Source organism: Ambystoma mexicanum, chromosome 5q (assembly GCF_040938575.1).
Source record: "Ambystoma mexicanum isolate Mex_15411 chromosome 5q, UKY_AmexF1_1, whole genome shotgun sequence".
Lineage (NCBI taxonomy): Eukaryota > Metazoa > Chordata > Amphibia > Caudata > Ambystomatidae > Ambystoma > Ambystoma mexicanum.
Genome location: NC_090933.1, coordinates 1,257,255,110 through 1,257,276,505, shown reverse-complemented (window position 1 = coordinate 1,257,276,505; position 21,396 = coordinate 1,257,255,110). Strand labels below are relative to the sequence as shown.

The 21,396-nt window shown below is 47.8% G+C and overlaps 1 protein-coding gene across 2 annotated transcripts in view; it reads left to right on the top strand.

Moving 5' to 3' along the window:
• The window catches only part of LOC138497992 (protein brambleberry-like), a 297,213-nt gene that overhangs the window by 93,756 nt on the left and 182,061 nt on the right, over positions 1-21,396 (top strand). For both annotated transcript variants that reach the window (XM_069621767.1, XM_069621768.1), the window contains exon 3: positions 18,192-18,320. In XM_069621767.1, coding sequence (XP_069477868.1) covers positions 18,192-18,320 — 129 coding nt within the window. The remainder of the gene's footprint in view (positions 1-18,191; positions 18,321-21,396) is intronic.

Sequence of the window (21,396 nt, the reverse complement as noted above, 5' to 3'; positions counted from 1 at the left end):
TATTGATGGAATTATTGTAGTATTTACCACATTGCTGAGGCCAACCATTGAGGCTTCACATCTTGCTACTTCATTGGTTAGTTCCAAGACTATTCCTGTTTGGGATTGGACTTCCCCTTTTAGTAGTTCGAAAACTGACACCAGAGAGTTTAGTGCATAGTTGAGAGCGCTCAAGGTTGCCCCGCTTGTGGGTGGACTTTGGTCACACTTTTTTCTCTTCCCTCTTCTGCGAACCCATTATTAGGACTCACCATAGAGACAAACGGAGGAAGTCTTTCAATGGAGTCTTTCTGCTTCCCTCTCAATTTCCATCTCACTTTCAATGCTTTCCTGTGTTCTGTTCTTCTTCACATAATCTTTCCTCATGTCCTCTTCTGTCTGCTGAATTGGACCCTTTGTTGGGTATTCTACCCGTTCATCTAGACTTCTACTTTTCTCGAAATATTGTTTGGGGTTTTTTTTGTATGTTTCTGGTGGTGACTGTGTATTCCAGCCCTTTTTTCCAATGGTTCTGCATTCTGCCTGGTTTACGTTGTCAATTCTCTCATCTGGTCTTGGTTTAGGGCTGTGGATTTGTACCTCGACTGAGTGATTGTTCAATGTGGATTCCTGCTCCCTCCTGTCCGCAGGTGACCCTACTGTAGTGGAGTGCGCCACTGGCTCCAAATAGGAGCCATCCCACTCTGGTGCTTTTGTTAAATCCAAATGCGCTGTACTCCTTAATTTCATTCTGAAAGTTGACGTTACAGGTGGGTATAATTATATGGATATTGTTATCCTTCTATTATTTCTCCTTGCTTTCTTTTTACTTTCTTCTCAGTACCCTCCCGTCAGATTTAAATGGAATAGGGGTTTGTGTTTCCAAGATTTCCAAATAACAACCCCTCCCCAAAGATTTAGTTATTTATGCTTTCCGAACCTGATTTTAACATTACTTACCCTCTCCCCTTTTTTGTTGTTTTGCCTTCTCCCGATCTGCTCTCTGTTTATATTTGTTTCGGGATGAAGTCAAAAGGAGTTGCAGTTAATAAGGGTGATGGATTCCCTACGTCAATAACTTGGTAACAGAGTGCTTACCGTAGTATTCTTGCTTCTTTCATCAGAGCTGGTCTAACTGATTTTGGAGGCATTTTCCGGCTCCTCGGGCTTCTTCTTCCTTTCTTTTTTTTTTTTTTCCTCTCGTTAGCAGTCCGCCTTCCCTCCCGGTCCAGGCGACTAGCAGCAATAGAAGGGGATTGTGCAATCTTCAAGTTTAACACACCCGTTAAATCAGAGGTGACGCTCCAAGTGCCAAAGCCGCCAAACAGCTAAACAGCTCCACAACAGCCCTTCTGTCATAGGGCGTAGGCCGCAAAAAAATGAAACTGCTTTATGCTTCTTCTCTCCCCGCTCGCTCAGCAGCAGTCCAGTATGTAGAGCACAATAAAACAGATTAGATATATCTCGACGCTGCCACAGCTTAACAGTTTCACAACAGCCCTTCTGCCACAGGGCTTGCGCCGCAAGGGCTTGCCGGGTGTGCTAATGAGCCCAGTTGGTGGCCACCAGGGCTGGACTGGCCCGTCGGCCAATCGGCCCGTGGCCGATACATTCCGAGGCCCTGGGGGCCGGTTTGCGCTGTGTGGGCCGGTGTGCTGGCTGGCTTGCACGGCGCACAGCGTGTGCATTCATTAAAAAGAGGTAACACGCGAGTGTTGCCTTTCTTTGGTGAATGCACTGGCCTGGTGGTGCCCTGGGCTCTGGGCCGATCCGCCGACAGTGTGGCGCCAGTTGTTGCAAATGCAGTGGGTCACGGCAAGGGGAGCGGCTCCTGGGCCAGGAGCCGCTCCTTTTGTTGTGATTCATTGCATTTGCAATGGCAGGTTGTTGGGGGCTGGGCCGGTCATGTGAGTTCCTGAAGTCTTCCTGGTGCTGAGAGGGCTGAGCGGCTGCGTTCTCTCTGTCTAGTTCCCCTCTTCCCTTGTCTGTTTCATCCGTCCACTTCCCCCCACCTCTCTGCTTCCCCCCACCCCATCTCCCCCGGTTTCGCAGTTAATCCTCGGGCTGTGGCTGCCATCGATTTCCCCTCAGATCCGGCCTCAGTGATCACTTCTGCAGCTTGAAATCGCCTGCAGCCGGAGCCGAGCCGTCAATGGGCCGCCGACACGATTCAATTAACAGCGAGCAGGGCCGGGCGGGGGGCGCCCAGGGCTTGGAGAGGGAGAAGGGCAATGGGGAAACTCCAGGGGTTAGATTCGGGTGGGGAGGTGACAGAGCCTGATTGACCCGACGGCCATTCAGCCCGTGGCTGCTGGACCGAAATCATGGATGAGGCACTGGGCCTGCGGCCGGTTGCTGAAGCCCACGCCTGGGCCCGCAGTCGGCGGACGTAAGTTACACTTTTTTTTTACTGGCTGGTGTGATTTCCAATACGCCAATCATGCAGTGTTAATAAGTAACGCTGGTGCGCACAGAGTAGTCCTCCATTACGTGTTTGTGATCAGAGGGAATAGTCATGAGGATTTCCAAAATGTGACCGACTATTTCTTATGGCCTATTTGGCGTGGCCTGGCTGACCCAGAGTCATGGCAGGGCAGGACAGGACACAGAAAATAAATAGTGCCCTCGGCTGCACAATTAACACAAGCCCGGCAATTACTAATGTAACACGTTTCACTGTTAGTACTTGCGTTCTTATACATACGTTTGTAGACAATTGAAATCGGGATTGGTGGGGGGGTGGGTCGGGGAGTTAGTACTTGCATGTCAGTGGAGGGATCGGAAGATTAGGGGGTTCAGACCGCTCATTCTCACTGCAGTTATTAGGTGTGTGTGGTTTCAGATATGAAGGGGAGAGTTAATTGCTTGTAACGTTGCGAGTGCACTAGAATAGTCTCTTTTGAATGTGTAAAGAAGTTAGCTTCCCCCACACAAGGAAGTGTCCCCCCAGGCCCCCACACATTCTGTGATGTTAGCGCCCCTCCCAACGTTTGAAAGGTTAGCCCCAGCTCTCCCGACAAAATGTTAGTGTAGATGCACCCCTGCCTAGTCCTACTCTGTATTTCCAATTGCATGCTGGAACTTGTAGTTTGTTTTTTCCCATTGTAAGGAATAGCCTACAAGTCCCAGCATGCAGTGGGGAACAGAAACAGGACTGGCTCGAGGAGTCAGACATGTATGTGGGCAACTTGGCAGCTATGCGAGTTCAGGGAGTAGGGTCACATGAAGAGTTGCGTGAACGTGGCACTCTCCAATCAGGGTGTCAACAGTGAAGTCCCTTAATGTGCGCATGCGGGGCTGGCTATGCAGGAAGCTTTGCATCGATTGCAAGGGAACATGAAGGCCCTGACTCGGTGCTAGGGGAGTGAAGGTACGCTGACAGGGGGCGAGGTCTGTTGCTGCCCCAGGTGCCCTTGTGTTCGGTTGTGAGTGTCCACACGCAGTCTGTGAGATTGTGTGCCTCGATAGCCCTCTGCACAGATGACTGGGGTGTGTAACCATTTCGATGATTGTGAACTTTCCGCCTCTCTTTTGGCATAGCATTTTCTGTAAAGTCGTGAATTGATGCGATTCAGGGATTATGGTTTGAGGGCCACCTTTTTGAGGCGAGGGGTGGGCCACTTTTTTGAGGTGAGGGGTGGGCCACTTTTTTTCGGACGTCCGGGCCTATTTCTTGTCCCAGTCCGACCCTGGTGGCCACGTGACTTGCACATCACTTGGAAGGGGTTTCATGATTTAAAGCGAAGACGTCCTTTTCACCTTTCGCTTTTGATGAGTTTTTGTGCGGGCAGCAGAGGTAAAAAAAAAGAAACTGCTTTATGCTTCTTCTCTCCTTCTCTCCGCTCGCTCAGCAGCAGTCCAGTATGTATAGCACAATAAAACAGATTAGATGGATCTCGACGCCGCCACAGCTAAACAGCTCCACAAAAGCTCTTCTGCCAAAGGAGATTACAACATGGCCTGGTGTACCACATGACGCTGGGCACATGGCCCAATCAGGAAACCTGCCTTCACAGCACAGGTGAAATCAATGTGCTCGGGCGACACCCAAGGGTAGGCGGAACTGCCCTTAAGATGCAGCCAACCCTAAAACCAAATTGGCAGTCTGCGCGTGAGCTCCCAACGGGAAGACTGCAGATCCAGGGAAACACTAGCAGGAAACCTAAGTTTAAAGAGGGGCTCAAGGAGCTTCCCGTCTAAATAGTACTGGGGTGTGGCAAAGTGAGAGGTCCTGGTGAATGTTGGCAGTTTTAAAGTGAAGGTTGAGGAGGGTGAACGTTTTTGAGGAAAGGAACTGGTGTGGTTGGGAACAAGGTTGTTGGATTGGATGAAAGAACATTTGAAGTTTGGATTAGAAAGGTTCTGGATGAAAGGCTCCGAGGCAGAATTCATAAGGATTGGTTGGCAGGCTTTTGAGGTGGGGAGAACGTTTTGGATGAGCAGAAACCTTTTATCAAAAAATGCCAAGTTGAAAGGTGAGGGCATTCAATGTGAGGACTTTGGATCAGACACAGGGAGGGGGAGTATACGATCTGCAAGGCTGAGTGGTATTGCCTTGAAAGAGAAGTAAGATAACAGCTTTTAGAGGCAGAGGCGCAATATTGTAGGAGGTTGAAACTAAAGGAGGAAGATGGAAGTGGAGAGTTGAGGATGCCATCTGGTAGAAAGGGTCGAAGAGGGTTGTTGTGAGAAGGAAGAGTAGTCCCTGAAGTTGAAAAGGTTGGAGTTGGAAGAGGCCTAAACTCCTAGAGAAGGGGAGAGGCTTGCAGAAAAGGTGAGACCAGCTACTGAGACCGAAGTTCAGGAGGACCACAAAGAATCAGGGGGAGGAATGAGACAAACCTCTACACTGGGAGGTAAGCAGGAATGCCCAAGTGTAGACTGGACTGGACAGGACAAGGATCCAGGGAGATCCATGAGAGGAGTTCCTATCTCCCCTTCCCACCCAAGCTAGACTAAAAGAAAACTTATCTGAAACGTTGAAATGAGACCCAGTCTGTCTGGAGTGTTTGCCAGTCCATCAGAGGACTGTCCCACCAGAACCATGCCTGAGTTAGCATGCAGGCGGATCCCACAAGCATCTTTCAAAGCGAGAGCTTATGGTTTTGTGGCTGGAGAAGGTTTACAGCCCAAGCTAAGGGACTGAGGACTGCAAGACCCCGGCCGGTTGGACCATGGGAACAGGGACCACGCCACCATGCATAATACACCTTTTTGTTTTGCTTGAAAGAACCTTGGCGCCCATCACTTGTTGAACGGTTTGCCGGAACTTGATGAAATGGACTGTCACCTTGTCAGACGCCTTTGGTGCTAGATGGGAGGAACCTATTTTATTGCCTAACTGTCGCCTTTGTTTCACTTTATATCCTGACTCTTTGAGAGACGGATGCACTCCTTTTAGGTTGTACAACAAAAAATGTTACGCTTGTGTTGGTCTAATTCCTGAAAACCTTGTCGTAAACGTTCCCGTTCATTCAACGGCCAGTTTGCCACACCCCATAAGCAGATTTGCAATAGTCCAATGACTTTATGTATACTGATGCTATGAAAGCCACCCAGTTTGAGGTGAAAAAAAATAGTGGTACCACTATTAAAACCACGTGATTCTCTAGACACATTGGTATCCAAAGTTATTTGTTCACAATATTTAGGGTATTCCCTAGTGTAGTATGGGCAAGTAAATGGCAATTAATATTCCAATGGTCTTGGGGAGGATCGCTCGGGGGCAACATGCACGCCTCCAAAGCAATACCACACAGAGAAACACGTTTGATTCCCCGTGTCCGCGCTTAGAAACCTCTGGGTATTAAGCGCGTTATGAATAACCTATCCTATCAAAAGGCAGCACCCAAGAAACTATGCTGTTGCTCCATTAGAAAATAGGAATGTTGGTAGTTCCATTGCAGACAATGTTGCGTCCGAAGGCAATAATGTCTGACGTGCCTTCTGTCTCCACATTCCAGTTTTTCACTTTCTTTCCGGGTAGTAGGGTCTGTTTCTCAGTGGAGAGGCCCTCGTAGCCCAGAAGAGATGTAAAACCCCTCAATTGAATATGTAAGTGAAGGGCAGACAGGCCTGGCTGAAGATGTGTGGTGGCCCAGTTCAACCTGATGGTTGGGCCCTTCCCCCTTGCTTGTGGCGGAAAGCGGTGTGTAGCACACGTGGGGGACATACATTATAATGGAGCTAAAAATAAGGTTAATGGCTGCCATTTATCACAAGGCGAGCCAGTAGGGAGATGAAACACTGAATGCTCACTGAATATATACACTATTTTATTGCTGTTATTAGACTGCGAACTGGCAATATGGGGGCAGTTGCTGGGGGGGAGGGTTCCCCTGAGCCTCTATGACCCTTTAATTAGAAAAGGGTTGAAGGGCCCTGATACCGTCCCAGATTGGGCAGACCAACCTTCCATGATGCATTTACATCCTCCTAGGTGGAGACCCCAAATGAGGCTAAGATTTTGTGATGATCTGACTGGTTATTCAATCCCTGGCCATGAGCTACTGGCAACATTCCTGGACCAAAGATTCTAGCCCAAGTAACCCCTCTGGTTTTTAGGCAACTGTTACATGCCTCCCTGGGTGGGGGGGGGCCCACAAGATGCATGCAGCCAGGACTCTTCTCGCTTGGCTGTTCCTTACTTTGGAGGTTATGCTGCAGTAGGAAGAGTCCCTCCATATGGTGAGGGGGGGGTTCTCTGTTGTGGCATGTGCCGGCTGGGGCCTGCCACACATCAAGTGAGACTCCAACACTTGGTCTAAGTCTCGGGAATCCCTACCCATGACTAGGCAGGCTTCCCCTTTTATTTTCACGGTGACGCAGGTTGTCCCCTGACAGCGGTGAGGGCACACGTCGCAACATCCGATCAATCCTCCCTTAACAAACCAAGACCTAGGTCACAATGATAATACCAACTCGAGTATCGCTGGATATGTCTGTTGCTGTTCCTTACTCCAGCACATAGTCCCAGAGCCTTAACAGGGTTTTCTGCGGGGACAACCGGGGCACCTGGAGACCTTGCGATCCATGTCCCTCCTTGCCACTGATTCAGGACCTGGGGCTTGCTGTTGGCGATCGCTCTCCACTGGGTTGTCAATTGGAAATCATTTTCTGTCCGGGGTGTCATGCCCCACTCCTCTGGGGCCACCGTCCTCTGGTCCTTCTCAAAGATGCTGGAACCAGGAGCTATTTCGGGTGATGGACTCCTGTCCTCTCACTGCTGTGATCGTGGATCTTTTTGCTCCAGCCACTCTGCATGGAGCCACATTATGGGGTAGATGCAGCTTGGGAGTTGGGTTCTGCACTCTGGCCAGTACTATGTCACTGACCGGCACCGGATGTTTGAGTCTCCTTTGGATTTTCTTGTCATTGGCCTTTTCCTGAAGTTCCCTCATCCTCGCCAGGTCTAGGCTTGTCAACTTCCTGGATTCGTGCTCAGGAGTCAAAGAACTCACATTTCGCTCTATGAGCGCTTCTGCCCAGGACATGACCATCATGGAGTGTGGCAATGCCCCAATGCCATGAGGAAGGATGTGAGCGCAGGTTTGAGCGGTTGTTCTTTTTCAGTTGCAGTCTGGAATGCTTTGTTTAATGTCCTGATAAATCTCTCCACGTCTACATTCGCCCACAGCCAACAGGGAGTGATGCACAGATGAGCAACTCTGTAAAACTGAAGGAACCGCGTAAAATCTGCTCCTTGAAAAGGGGGCCCCCATTGTTCCCAGCGGACAGACTCCAGGATCTTGTGTGCCGCAAACAGCTTTTCCAGGAACAGCTTTTCCAGGATTGGGACAATTTCTCCTACTGCTATGCTCTCACCAAACTGTGGTATTGGATATTTTGTGAGAAGTCATCCAGTACGACCAGAAAGTGTCTGTATTGCAGCACAGGCCCAAACTCCAAATTTAGCGATTTCCAGTGTTGCAGCTCTCAGGAGACGCAATTGGGGCTCCCTGACCAGTGGCCTGGCAGCCTGACACCAAGCGCAGCTGATGATTGCTTCCTCTACTTTTGCTTCCAGGTCTGAAAACCACACCTTGGTTTTGTTTGCACCTTGATGCCCTACTTGAGCCAGGTTCAGAACCGTTGGGAAGGAAATTAACCTATCCCACCCACCAACCCCCCCCCCCCCCCCCCAGGTGCTTTAGAGTGAGGCAAATCCCATAAAGAAACCTTTTAATGTGCCAGGGGGTGCTTGGTGTACTTTAAGACCCCGCACAGACCTAGTATTATGCGTGTAGATGTGGACTTTTGTGCATATAAACAGGTGCCATTTTATAGCCATAGCAGAAACATAGGACCTGCATGGCAGTGCGTTGGCCACAGACTGCAAACCTGATGAATCTGAATAGGCCCAAGCACTGATGAGGGAGACCCATGCTGGTAATTTCCACAGAAGCCCTCCTTTGTTCTACAACTGTTGCCAATAAGTTTTATTCCGAGAGAATATATCCTGCAAGGCCATGGGATGGTACTAGGTGTCTTGCTGCATGTGTCATCGCATCCAGGCCAGAGCAAGCCTCCGACGCCCACCCAGCTAACTACAAGTTATAACCCCTACAACTGTCCAAATCCAAAGACCCCTGAATTTAAAGCTAACTGACCTTCGGCCACTGTCCAGGAACCATACCACCATAAAAGATCTAAAAGAATGGTCCCCTATCTGCACTTTAGTGGCATGATTTGTAATGCAAGGTGCAGGGAAGGTTAAATTATAGTTCAAAAGTGAGGGTGGAAGCCTTGGATGCCAGATGACGCAACTGCGATGAGTGAAATGTGTGTGGGTCACAGTGACCTCAAGCCTACCCCTGTGTAGCACTGTTAGAATAACACATTTAATTGTATTTGTAACCTTGGTTCCCTGGAGTCGACGGCCGGAGCCAATGGTCTGGCATCCCCTATTGAGTAGGCCGACGGTCGCACCAACCAGCGGCGCAGCTTTTTACTGTATACTTATGATGCAGTGCCCCTTTTTAAGCTCTTGCTTGCACCTTTTTTGCTCAGAACATTCCTGAGCACGGAGTCCTTTGCTGGCACACCTATTTTGTGTATAACTTGTTATCCTTGCAAGAATCTCTTGGAGTCTTTTCCCTAGTTGGTTGTAGTGGGTTCTAGTGTGTGCGTTTTAAGGGGCGTGCCTTCAGAACTTTTTCTTGCAACTCAAATGGGGAAAACCGACTGCGCTCCCGGAGTAGAAAAGTTTCTGGTCCCAACGCTGGCTCCCCTTTTATTTTCCACAGTCCTTGCGAAAACGCCTATGCCTCAGGGGTGCAGTGTTGTCCTTCACCGGAACGTTTTCCAGTGCCCGACCGATAGCTGATCCAATAGATTCTGCAGGCCTGCATGGTGCTGCATATCCGCAAAGTAAATCCATGTCAGAACAGCCACCCCTGCGAGCATGCCCCCGATCAGCAATTCTTTGTGTTCTTCCTCCGCCACAGCGACGTGTTACCCTGCTGGCCTGGATGTTGCGAGAGTAGACCGGTAGATTATCCACACCAGTCCTGAACCGCAAACGTGACCCTGTATTCCTGCAATTGGAGCACCCTTCTCTCAAGCTGTATCGGTATTCGCTGGGCTGACCCTGCCATGATGGGCAGTAGCGGTTTGTGGTCTGTAGAGAATATTATTGGGTGTTTTAATATGTAGATATGCAAGTCTTTGGAGAACTCCCTCTCAATCAGTGAGTACTGATGTTCCATACCAGTCGGGGCCTTGCTGGCGTAGGCCACTGGCCGCCGATGTTATTTTTATCCCCCCTTTGTGCTGAAACACATGAGCTGCGGATGACATGCCAAAGCTAAGCCACTTGTAGCAGAATAATCCATCCAACATATGACCAGAACGTTTCCATAGCTCTCGAGTCCCTTTGCAGGGAAGCCTGATGGTAGCCTGCGTTTAAGTCTAGAGTTGAAAAAACCTGTACCCTTTGGAAATCCGCCAGAATATAGTCTGGTGTAGGAGGGGGTTCCTGGTGGATGGCCTTGCTGTAGAGCCTCCTGTCCTCACAAATCCGGACTTCTTCTGGGGACTTCTTGGCCACCACAATCAGTGACACCCAGGGTGTGGGGCCATCTACCGCTTTGATGATACCTGATCCTTACATCGTTGTCATCTCTTCTTCGACTTCTTGTCGTAGGTGGAACCGTATCGGCTGGTGTCTGTGCTACCGGTTGGACAATGGTCAATGTGCAGATGTACCTACTGACTTTTGAGGCCTCCTATCCATTGATGTTCAAACTTGTCTGCAGGCAGGTAATGTTCAATTTATACACCTGGAACACAAGCTGTACCGGCCATAGGCCTTCTGCCGTTGCGCAGCTCAACAAAGTGTCAGTAGCTACTGAGGTAACCGATGTCTGGTTGCGCTTAACGCTGGTCCGAAATGCCCCATCCAGTGCCAAAAATCCACCATACATGAATATAAGGATCCTTCGCTGTTCTAGGTTTAACTGTGCTGCTAGCATGGCGTTTACTGACGCTCTGGTAGTGATGGGCAGCTTGGTAGAGAGGAACGACACTGAGCACCGTGGTTTATGACGCTGTGCAGCACCACCCATACAGATTTCTGAAATTGAAAAGACGTCTTCAATGTCTGACACCCCTTCCACTCTTGCTTGCACCAACTGTTGGCCATCCTCTAGTGCTGCCACCCGTTGTTGCGGCGGTATGGGCAGTGGCCTAGTGGATTGCGCAGCCTGGCAAAATGATTCACCTTCCCACAGCAGCCACGTGCTTTATCTGCTGCCAGGCACGCTTGTTCATGCGGGGCCATGCCACTGCAGGCGTTGCACCTCTTCTGCTGCCCTTCACCACATTTGGGACTGCTCTGGATCGACTGTCTGTTAAATCTCCGTTTCGGCCTTGCTGGAGCTGTTGCCTTGACTACATGTGCGGATTTGATTCTTCCAGCCTTGGATGCCTCTTTCATCTGTGCTGCCATGGATGTCGAGAGTTCTTGTGTTCGCCCCAGCCCAAGGATCCGTTGCAGTGGAATGTCTTTCTCCTTGCCATTTGCCTTCTCAGTGCTGCGGAGGTCCAGTGTTTGTATAATTCTAGCCCGAATCATCAAGTAGGTGACATGTCATTGCCAGGCTGTGAAGACGTGCATGGTATTTGTCTGACTCGGAGGGCTCTTGATGTGCTTGCCTCAGCTGGAATCTTTCGTAGTCCATGTTGGGGCTGAAAGTATGCCTGCAGAGCTCCTTTTTTGTTCCTGGGTTGCAGTCTTAAAGATTTGGCGCATTTCGCTCCACGCGTAGAAAAACAGCGTGGCCTTTATCGCCCTGTCAACAGTGTCCCTGGCTGCCTCAAAGAACATCTCAAGCCTCTCGACCCACATGTGGCTCAGAGCGTCGCCGGAATGCCTGTCACATTAAATTCAGGAACAGGGATGCCAACAAACCAACTATGCAGCCCTTGGCATTGGGCGTAATCCCTTTCGCTGTCCCTGTGGGCCCTTGACAGCAACTTCTTGACCAAAGGGTTTTGAGGGGGGGTTACTTTCATTGTGCGTTAAACCCATAGACGAAGCTGTACGAGCACCCAGTTAGGGCCGCTAGCCAGTCTACCTGTTGGGGGATACACCACCTCCCCACTGGAGTCCTTTGGAGAATTGTGGGGTGTATAGTATATTATACTGTCTTTTGTTCTTTACTGGTGCTGCTCCCAGACTGCACCAGGCCACCTTGGGCATGGAAGAGACAGACCCTCCTCACTCCAGGGCTTGTCAGTGCCCTGTGGGTTACAGCAGCAGGCTCCTCGCTTACCTGTTGCTCTGCGAGATGGCAGAAGCAGCGTGCTGGACTCTGACGATTTGCCGGGTACTGTCACTTCTCCCCAGGGGGAGCCCTTTCCCATGAAGTTGGGGAGGTGCGGCTGCTACCACTTAATGGTCCCCCTAGGGAGGGTTTAATGCAGGATGACCTCATGGGGAGGGACTCCCCTTCTGGGGATGACAATCACCTAGGGTACAGCCCATTGAACAGCGTCACACCATAACCTTCCCTAACCTCCTGCTCCTTTCCAAGCCACTTCCATGTCAGTAGACCAATCTATTACTGTAACACTTGGGATACAGAAAGTACTAGGATGAAGAAGAGCACAGAAAACATCAATATTACGGACTATGTTAGTACTGGTACAAGGTAGCCCCGAGTAGACATGAAGATCAGTGTCAAAAGAAACAAAGGACAATCCACCAGGGCAGGACTGTCAACGATGGACTAAATAACTTTTGAAGCCCAGCCGGGAGATGCAACTGGTGTGGAAACCATCCAGAGGGCATTTCAATCTTGTAGCCAGACCAGAGACCCAGGAAGGACGACGCCGGCGAGCTGCTGAGGGAGTCCTTGTTGGGTCTGGCTGGAGCTGACCTAACACCCTGCCCAGCTGAGAGTGATGGTTGCGTGACTGGACAATGACGCCAAGACCGTAAGAAGCTGTGGGCCACGGAGACATTGCAGAACGTCCAGGACACAGCAAAGTCGTGTGAAGCAGACGAGACGCTGATCCCAGTCCCAGGTAGAACCAGTGATGTGCCCAGAGAAGGTAACAGGAGGCGCGGGCGGACCAGTTGGGACATGGGGGTTTTATGAGGGTCTCTGCTTAGCCCCTGGTTAACCCATGATAACATTTTTAATGGGGTCGCTAACCCACATGGTGAAGATTTGTGCATCTGAGGGAAGCGTCCTTGTGGGAGGGAAAAGTCCATTGACAACCAGAGAAAGGGTCTGGGTCCCCAATATCAGTGAAGCAGACATCCGAGAATATATTCCTCTTCACAGTGGTAGAGACGGGGCCACTGAAATCCAGAGAAGGATTTTGGAATTTTTACAAATAACGTAAGCGAGTGGCAAAACATCAAGTTGAAAGATGGGGAAACAAACTCTCAAACACCAGAATGGAGTAATTTGCCTGGAGAAGAAACTGAAGCCCTTTGAATATACTCGAGAGACACTAGGGGATCATTTCCCCCAGGCTTTGTCAACTATATTGGGGGGTGTGAACCAATACCAGGAGGAGTCATTCTCCTTGTCCAGAGATGTATAAAGATTTTGTTAGAACAAATGGCAGGAGAATAGTCGTTTCCCCCCTACCCCCTGGCATCCTTTTGTTAAAGAAAATGTTGGGGATGTCATCCTAACATCGGGAGAAGGGAGTCGTTCTCCTGGAGAAGGAACTTTCTGTTGGGTTATTATTTAGTTGTAGTGTCGGGGATAAAAGTAAGTTGCAGCACAGGACGGTGGAGTATGATTTTGATGGCCATTCTGACGGTTCCTTTAGAATTGGTTTGAGGCAGGGAAACCCCTCTTAAAAGATGGGGACAGTGAGAGTTTCTTTTTACTAAAATAAGTTTATAGCAACCTTGTGTCTGCTTCCTTCTTCGACAACCTTACAGCTTGCATTGAGCTCCGCCCTCCCATCTGGGCCAATGCGAGCTCTGCACAACGGAGTGTACCACTCTCTTCAGCTCCTCACATCGGAGTTCCTGCTTTTATTCTCCCAGTGACGTGGGTCTTCACTTGATGGCAGTGCCTGCCACTGTCCACCCTGCTGCTGGTCTACTGCCCACGACTGTAAAGCAGTCTCAGGAGCTGAAGAGAAAGATGGTCCGACTAAAGGCCTGTGTTAAATAGTCCCTCGCTGACCAGCAGAGCTTACTGCCGAGTCCGCAAGCAGTGTCCGTGGTAGATGTGGTCAAGGTCTGGTCTACGAGAGACCTGTGCATACAGTGAGTTACCAGGTTTTTGTTTTTTTTTTATTATAGGGCACAACTTTTTTTAAGGCCCTTGTTTTTCCCCACTGCAGTCTGCAAGTATTTTATTTAGTTTTTTTTTTTCCACCAACCTGTCTGTTTTAGTGCTTGTCAATTTCCCTATTTCTAAGGACCTCAGTAGTATTTGAGAAGCTCTGGCTTGTGGACCATACAAGGAACTAAGTAAGGTTTGGGGGCGTTGTTGGGGAAACTATTCCTAGGCCTTTATGGCAAAGGAAAGGAACCCTGGTTAACTTGACCTTGTGTTTATTTTCTGTGCTACATTAAGAGAATCGAACGAAGCAGTTTGAAATGTGCTTGTTTCCTGTGTTACATTAGGGTTGAGGGTGTGTGCGCAGTCACAAACCCCAGCTCTTTTATGCATTCAGCCACTGATTAGAAATTCTTTTTGTAGTCCCTCTGCCCCAATCCCCCTTCAACCAGCTGCTGCTGCATTTTGTGTTCCCAGTTGGCATCCGGTAGAGAAGGGGGTTGGGGAACTATTTCCTTCCCTCCTTGTCCTAAACTCTTCTAAACTCCGGTTCCGGAAGCACTTCAAGACCTTCCTCTTCTGCCTTCGCTACCCCTTTCCCCTGCTGATCTGTTCTCTCTTGGCACTGTGCACCAGGCCACCCTCTGTCCTCCGGGCCCAGGTACCTGCTCACCCTGCCACCCTCCCGCACTCACTCCGGGCAACCTCTTGCAGTGGGGTCTGTATCTGTATCTGTTGCTTGTGGGATGTTTTTATCCACGCATCCAAGCCCTACCTCAAAACTGTGCAGTACTGACATGGAAAACATCATGATGGCCAGAGATTCCCAGAAAATGCCCAGGGAAGTGCATGAAGAATAGGCTGCCACCCATTTTGCCGATGTTGTGGGCACAGAAGGGCACTTCCTAAAACCACCATTGGACTATCCACACAGTAGCCTGAAACCATTGGGAATGGCAATGCTGATTGCCAAAAGCAACCTAGAATTGTGGGGAATTCATTTTCTTAAATCCCAAAAATGGGTGTATTACCAGTACTCACCACTATCAGAAAGCCGGCGTTTTAAAACACCAGACTTTTTTCTTTTTCGTGTAAAACTGAATAAATGAACCCAAAGCAGGCCAAAGAAAGACTTACTGAGAGGTGGATACAATGTAAAGTTATATTCTGAAGTGACTTGAAGGTTTATAACAAGACTGGCTGAGCTGTGGATTTCAGCAGTTTAAGTAAATTTGGACTGAAAGACACTAAAAATCTAAATGTTTAAAAGAAATGAGTGACCTACTTTTGAGTGTCACATAGGTTGCAATTGTTTAAATGTCATAGTTTAAACTTAGAATCAGAATTCTAGCTGCATATGTAAAAATGGTTAGTTTTATTTGAATGCAGAAAACGGGGTAACTAAAAGTGACATTAGCTGGGGCCTGGCTTAAGGAACTGAATTCTGCCCACCAGCTACCCCCGACAGGAGTTGAGACTTGCACAACTGCTGTGTTCCCAGGCCTAGCTGCCTTTTTGCTGCTCCCACCAAAAGTGATATGACACTTCTCTGATTGGATTATCAAGGGACTGCTAGAGACTAAACATAGGACCCAGGCAGAGGGTTTATTGAAGTGGCCATAAATGGCTTCCTCTTGAACAATGGGCCTTCCAGGGCCCAGGCAGATGGTTTATTGCAGGGGTAATAAAAATGGCTTCCTCTTGGCAGAAACTGGGAGGGGGAGAAACTGGAGACGGAGGCTGAGCTTGAAGAAAGTGGAAAGACTGGTTTCTGTACCATGTGACCTGAAAAGACACACCCCTGTAGCCAGAATATGGTTTTAGAAAAAGATGAATAACTCATAGTACGGACTTGTCATAATTATTTAAATGATACCATAATTCTTGTGATTTTTCTGCCCACATTTTAAGAGGTTTTTAGAACCGGTGGCATGATCTGGGGGCAAACTAGCAGTTAAGAGGGTATTACTTAAAATGTATGCATGTTAAAAGTCTGATACTTCATCAATTAATGCCTGCATGCCTTGCACACATTTGGGTAAATTTGAGTAAGAATCTGATATTGGTAACCTGACCAAAAAGTGAAATATGTTGCCATTTCTCAATGCAAGCTCCCAGGAAGAGCAGATATGGACAGGGTATACCTCCTGTGATATGTGATGGGTGCATGTAATTTTAAACAAATGTGTACCTGTGCAAATATGTCTTTTGGGTCAAAATATAGATTGTGTAATTTGACAGGGGTGGGTTCTCTGTACCATAAACAGACCTCATCATGATGACACTTCATTTCATTCCCCCAATCAAGGGGAAGAGGAGGAAGTGGCCAATGACAAGTGGAGAGGGGTAGAGCCTAGTGATGCTGCACACACACCCATTTTCAAAACACATAAAAGCAGACAGTCAGGACAGATAGGGACATTCAATTCCATTTGCTGCGGAGCATGCTGCCGGACCATACCACATCCAGAGATCCAGACTTCAAATCCATCAATCTCCAGAGAAAGCTGTGCAGAAAGATCCAGAAGTAGTGCTGTACCCAGAGAGAGCAGAGCTGACCCAGACCACTGTTGGCAGAACCAGAGAGCTGACCCAGATCACTGTGAAGTGCCGAGACCAGACCAGAGTCCAGTCTAAAACCTGACCAGATCCGTGGCGAGGCCATTCTAATTCAAAAATATATTGAGTACCTAGCAGAACTGTGCAGAACCAATCTCTTAGTTACAATAATATAATTCAATCTATTTTAATCTAAGTAGAACTGCCTCCTAACTGTCACCTGTCATTTGCAAAGCTGTCACCTGTCATTTCTAGTTGCTAGCTGTCACTTGTCACTTTGAACTTTAAAATTTCAAATCTGAAAAACAACCTTTACCATATCGCTCATATCTCCGTGACCGTTTGTCTTAGAGACTTGTAGTAACTTTCCTCTGAAAGCTGGGAATCTTGGCTTTTCAACGAACCTAGAACCGCATTCCTATTTCATACACTATTGCCGCAATCGCGAAAAACGCACTCGCGAATTTTGCCGCGATTTGCAAATTTCTCCACGTGTGAAAACAGTTTCCTTGCTTTCCTTGCTAAAAATTCGTTTGCCTCTTAAGAACCATCCCTGAATCATTGCTAGAGTGAGCCTGGACTCATATTAACTAGATACCACTCACCCTGAACCTCTAGAGGGATATAAAAGCATTTTAGCATATTTTTCACTTCATTGCCAGCACATATAAAAGCACATTTTCCAATATAGTGCTATCACATATAAAAGCATTTTGGGCCTGTGTTTCAAACTTCTGTAGTCTAAGCTTGCTGGGGTGAACTGAACTACATTTGATTGCATTTCTGAGAACTATGTGCTTTCCTTCCATTTCCTTGCATTGCATAAAGGGGGGGAGGGGATTGCCAGAGAAAAGTGATTACATTGTTTTGTTGAAGTCATATTGAGTATTTCTGTACTGCATTTCATTCCACATTGCATCCATTTGAAACCACCAAAGTATTGTTGCTATCTTATCCATCCTATAACCACTCATCATTGATTATAAAGAAGTGTGCTAGTGCCAGACTATCCATTATTGATTACTGCTCCGATTCAGTGTGATATTCAATTAAGTTATTATAAAGCGTGATATATATATTGTTTAAATTATCAAATAAACCTTTAAACTTGCAAATCAGAACTACTTCTTGGCTCAGTGGGGTCAGGGGGATTCCAAGAGAGGGGTGTTGTATAGGGGTAGTCATCCAGAACGCATGAACTGGACATAAAGATATATTAATAAGGGTTTCCATTCAGTATCCCAGACGAGGCATTGACTTAGCTGTAGTGTTGAATTGAATCCTCTTACATCCCATACAGCCCCCCCTTTTTCTTCCTGCACTTATCAGACCTACCATGTCTGCTGCCTTAAACCTAACACTTGCAAATTGCTGGCTGCACTACCACAGTTGTTGCCTTTTATTTTTCATTTATCTGTTTCTCCTCTGCTTCGCACTTTCCACTTATCCCCCCTTCCAAGCACTTTTCCCCTCCCCCATGCACTTGAGCGTTCTCAATGTCACTGGGCCTAGTAAGATCGTTGTTTTGTTCTCCCCTGTTCCCCTCCCTGGCCTTATCGCGCTCTGCAACACTTGTGTACGAGCGCGATAGAAATAAAATATCAATATCAATAAAACGTTTTATTACTCAAAATTTGGGAAGAAGAATCTATTTTGATTTTAAAATGCAGGCTCTTAAATGAGTCACATTTTTAAAAAGACTTTAAAGGTCTTGCAGACATTGTTTTTTACTTTATTACTTTTTGGGGGAAAATTCACTACGATTCGGAGGGGGTGGCGGGGGTGGGGGGGGCGAATTCCTTATTTTGCATAATTGCTGGTGAGACCTCACGCCACTTGCACTTTGAGGTTCTACTCTGCAAGGACTGGTTTCCTAGTGTTGGGTTCTTGCCCTTGCAGGTTGTCAGCCAGCTGCAGACCTCTTGCACTGACGTGTCGGAAGAAGGGCTAGCGAAGCTGGGAGTGGCCCTGTTCAACTGTCAATCATCAGTGGAGGGTCGTAGGACCTACCCATGCACAGAGGAGATGGTAAGTATAAACTCATGAGCAGTGAAGAATGCGAGAAAGCCCTGTACTGCTGAGTGGTAGGACTAGCCTGCATGAAATGAGACAGTGAGAATAGCGTTTTGGGATTAAGGGGTATTTAAGAGACGCTGGGCCTCATTGCAAGTTGGCTGGTGCGGTAATAACGTGCCAGTAATAACACTTGCCAGAACGTTACCTTACCAGCCAACTACACTGGTGGGGCACTTACCGCCAGCTCAGAGTTGGAGGTAAGTCATGCGCCTTACTGGCCAAAATTGCCATGAAGTCCAATAGGACTCTATGGAATGGGGATTTACAACCGTTGCCATCATTTGCAATCCGGCGGCAATACAGCCAGACCAAGTGGCGGTAACAGCAATACAGTTGGGCAGTATCTGGGTGGATTTACCACTCAGATGCCACCAAACTCGAACCCCACTTGGCCTCATAAATTGGGAGGTTCAGGTGAAATGCAGCGGTATTACCGTATACCACCAAATTACAGCATGGCCCAAACTTGGAGAATTCACCTCCAGCTATGAGCTGCACCCAATTTCGGTGTAATTACTGCTGTGGTAATTCTGCCAAAATGTCTCCCTAGTCCTCTGGACTTAAAATAAATGGGGACTAACGGTGCCACTCCCACCTGAAATCTGGCGGTATTAACGCTGGACCAAGTGCCGGTAACGGTAATACAGTTTGGTATCTGGGCAGAGTTACCACCTTACTCGTAACGAGCGGTTTCAGACCGCATTAGTACACTGTAGGGACAGCAGAAGAAACCTGGAGCTGAGCAGGAATTTGAAGGCTCATGAAATAACAAAGTGCTAGGAATAGTTTGGTGAGGAGAAGGGACTAGTGCACTGCCTGCAGCTCCGGGTGCTGGCAAGAGTGTAGCGGTGAGTAAACACCTGGAATACAGGCATGTGTGGAGTGAGAGAACTTTGGGACCATCCATGCCTTGGGCAGATTGTAGATGGTGTCTGCGAAGGGTTAGTCGCTAGAGGGTGGCTTGACTGACTAGAATGGGTTGGGCTCTCTGGTTAATCGCTAGAGGGTGGCTTGACTGACTAAAATGGGTTGGGCTCTCTGGTTAATCGCTAGAGGGTGGCTTGACTGACTAGAATGGGTTGGGCTCTCTGAAGCGCAGCATCGCAGTGTCTTGAAGAGAGCAGGTGGCCAGCTCCAAGGCCTTGAAATATGTAGGAGTCCAGTGTGCTTCCCTGGTCTTCAAAGTAGCAGACTACACATTTGAGAGGCGTTGTGCATCGAAACTGTCACTTTTTCTAGAGCTCAGTTTTGGGCTCTTGTGTGCATGCTGTTCTGGGATTAATTGTGGGTGGCGGGTGAGGAGGGTAATAATTTGGTACAGGCAAGTTGAGACACTAGTCCCATACTGGAATACAACTGTTCAGGTTTTTCTAGAACACCTTGACATGAGTTTCTTATCCTGTTACTTGCACTATACCAAGAAGTGGTATTGGTTCACACCCTCCAATAACGTGGCGTGTATAATACCTACGGGGAATCCAAGATCTTTCCTACTCCTGTTCTGCGTGGGCTTAAAATCTTGCAGCCAAGAACATTCCTGTAAACCTCTGCTTTGGGAAATCTGAACTTCTAATCTCTTGGGTGCTTGTGTTGGTATTTCATAGAATCTTGGATTGTGCGTTTGGTGAAATTGGAACATTTTCAGCTTTCGCAGTGATGTAGCAGGCGGACGGGCGCTGGAGAGGTTGTTTTTACGGTTCTATAAATGTTTTCTTATATATATATGTCCCCGCACACTCCATCCCCTCCTTACCATATCCCTTACCTATACTTTCGAACTTCAAGTTTGTGGTTTAAAAAAAAAATTGGAAATGCATTTAGCGAAAATGCAAATTCCATTCGTCAAGTGGTGTATATACCCTCTCTAGGAGATTTCTGAGCTGTGCACCGATGCTGCAGCTTCAAAGTGCAGAACCTTCCGTGATTACATTTACTTTTAATAGGGCACTGACATTTGTTGTGACTTTTTTTTTTTTATTAAAACAACGAATTGTTGGATCACTAGTATAATACTTTAAAGTAGTTTATATACTTATTGTCGATCTACAGTAACGAATAGTAACCCTATTTTTTGCTAGATTAGTCAATCTTGGGGAGATTCGATTGCTTTTATTTAAAGTGTTTCCAGGTGCCACAAGACTAAGGGGGAAGGGAACAGAGTAGGATAAAAACAATAAACCATAAACTAGGCTCTGACATTTGGATCGTGCAAGTGCAGCAAACCGGAAGTGCAGGGGGCGGGTCGTGGAGGTCCTATCCACTTTGCTTCCCAGTACGGCCAAGTGCATGCGCATCTTTTTGGGCCCATATGTCTATTTTCATGTCGGAGGTCCAATGTACCCCAACGTATTTGGAGCAAGTTACTCTGCTAGTGTCGGTTGAGGGGGAGCATCGGTGTGTTCTCCTTCGCAAGCGCATTCCTTGTAATCCAGTCATTTTTCAATCTTGGTGGTGTTTGCTGGGAACATAGGATGTCTGGAGCCTACCCATCCCCTGAAGCCATGACACTGATTTCCACATGTAGGTAGATTTTCTGGCCTCCACTATCAAACGATTCAAGGGGCCAGAGCCCGTTGGTCTCCCCTGCATCGTGCACGCATCCCTCAACAAGAGCTCCTTCCCAGTCCCACTCAAGACCCCGGATTCCAGAAAAGGAAACTGCTCTAAAGCACAAATCGAGTTGGGACCTACCCCAAAAGTAGTCCAAGCCCTTCCCTTACTACTGCTCAATGGGTAGAATTGTCCTGATCAGAATATGATTTGCATGTATGAAACACCAATTGTTCAGCATTGTATAGAAAATGCAAGTCTGGTACAAACCAAGCCAATTGAAAGAAATAATTTGTGACAAGAGTACATTACTGATTGCATGCAGTGTGTTCTGGCGAGCTGTCTAAACCTGGAGGTGAGGAAGTGCTATACTATAAGAGCCAACGCTCCAAAATACCCCTTTCTATTTGAGAGATGCTAGTCCAGTCATGGTTTTGCATCATGGGACTTGTAGTCCTGGGTTTATAATGGGGGAAAC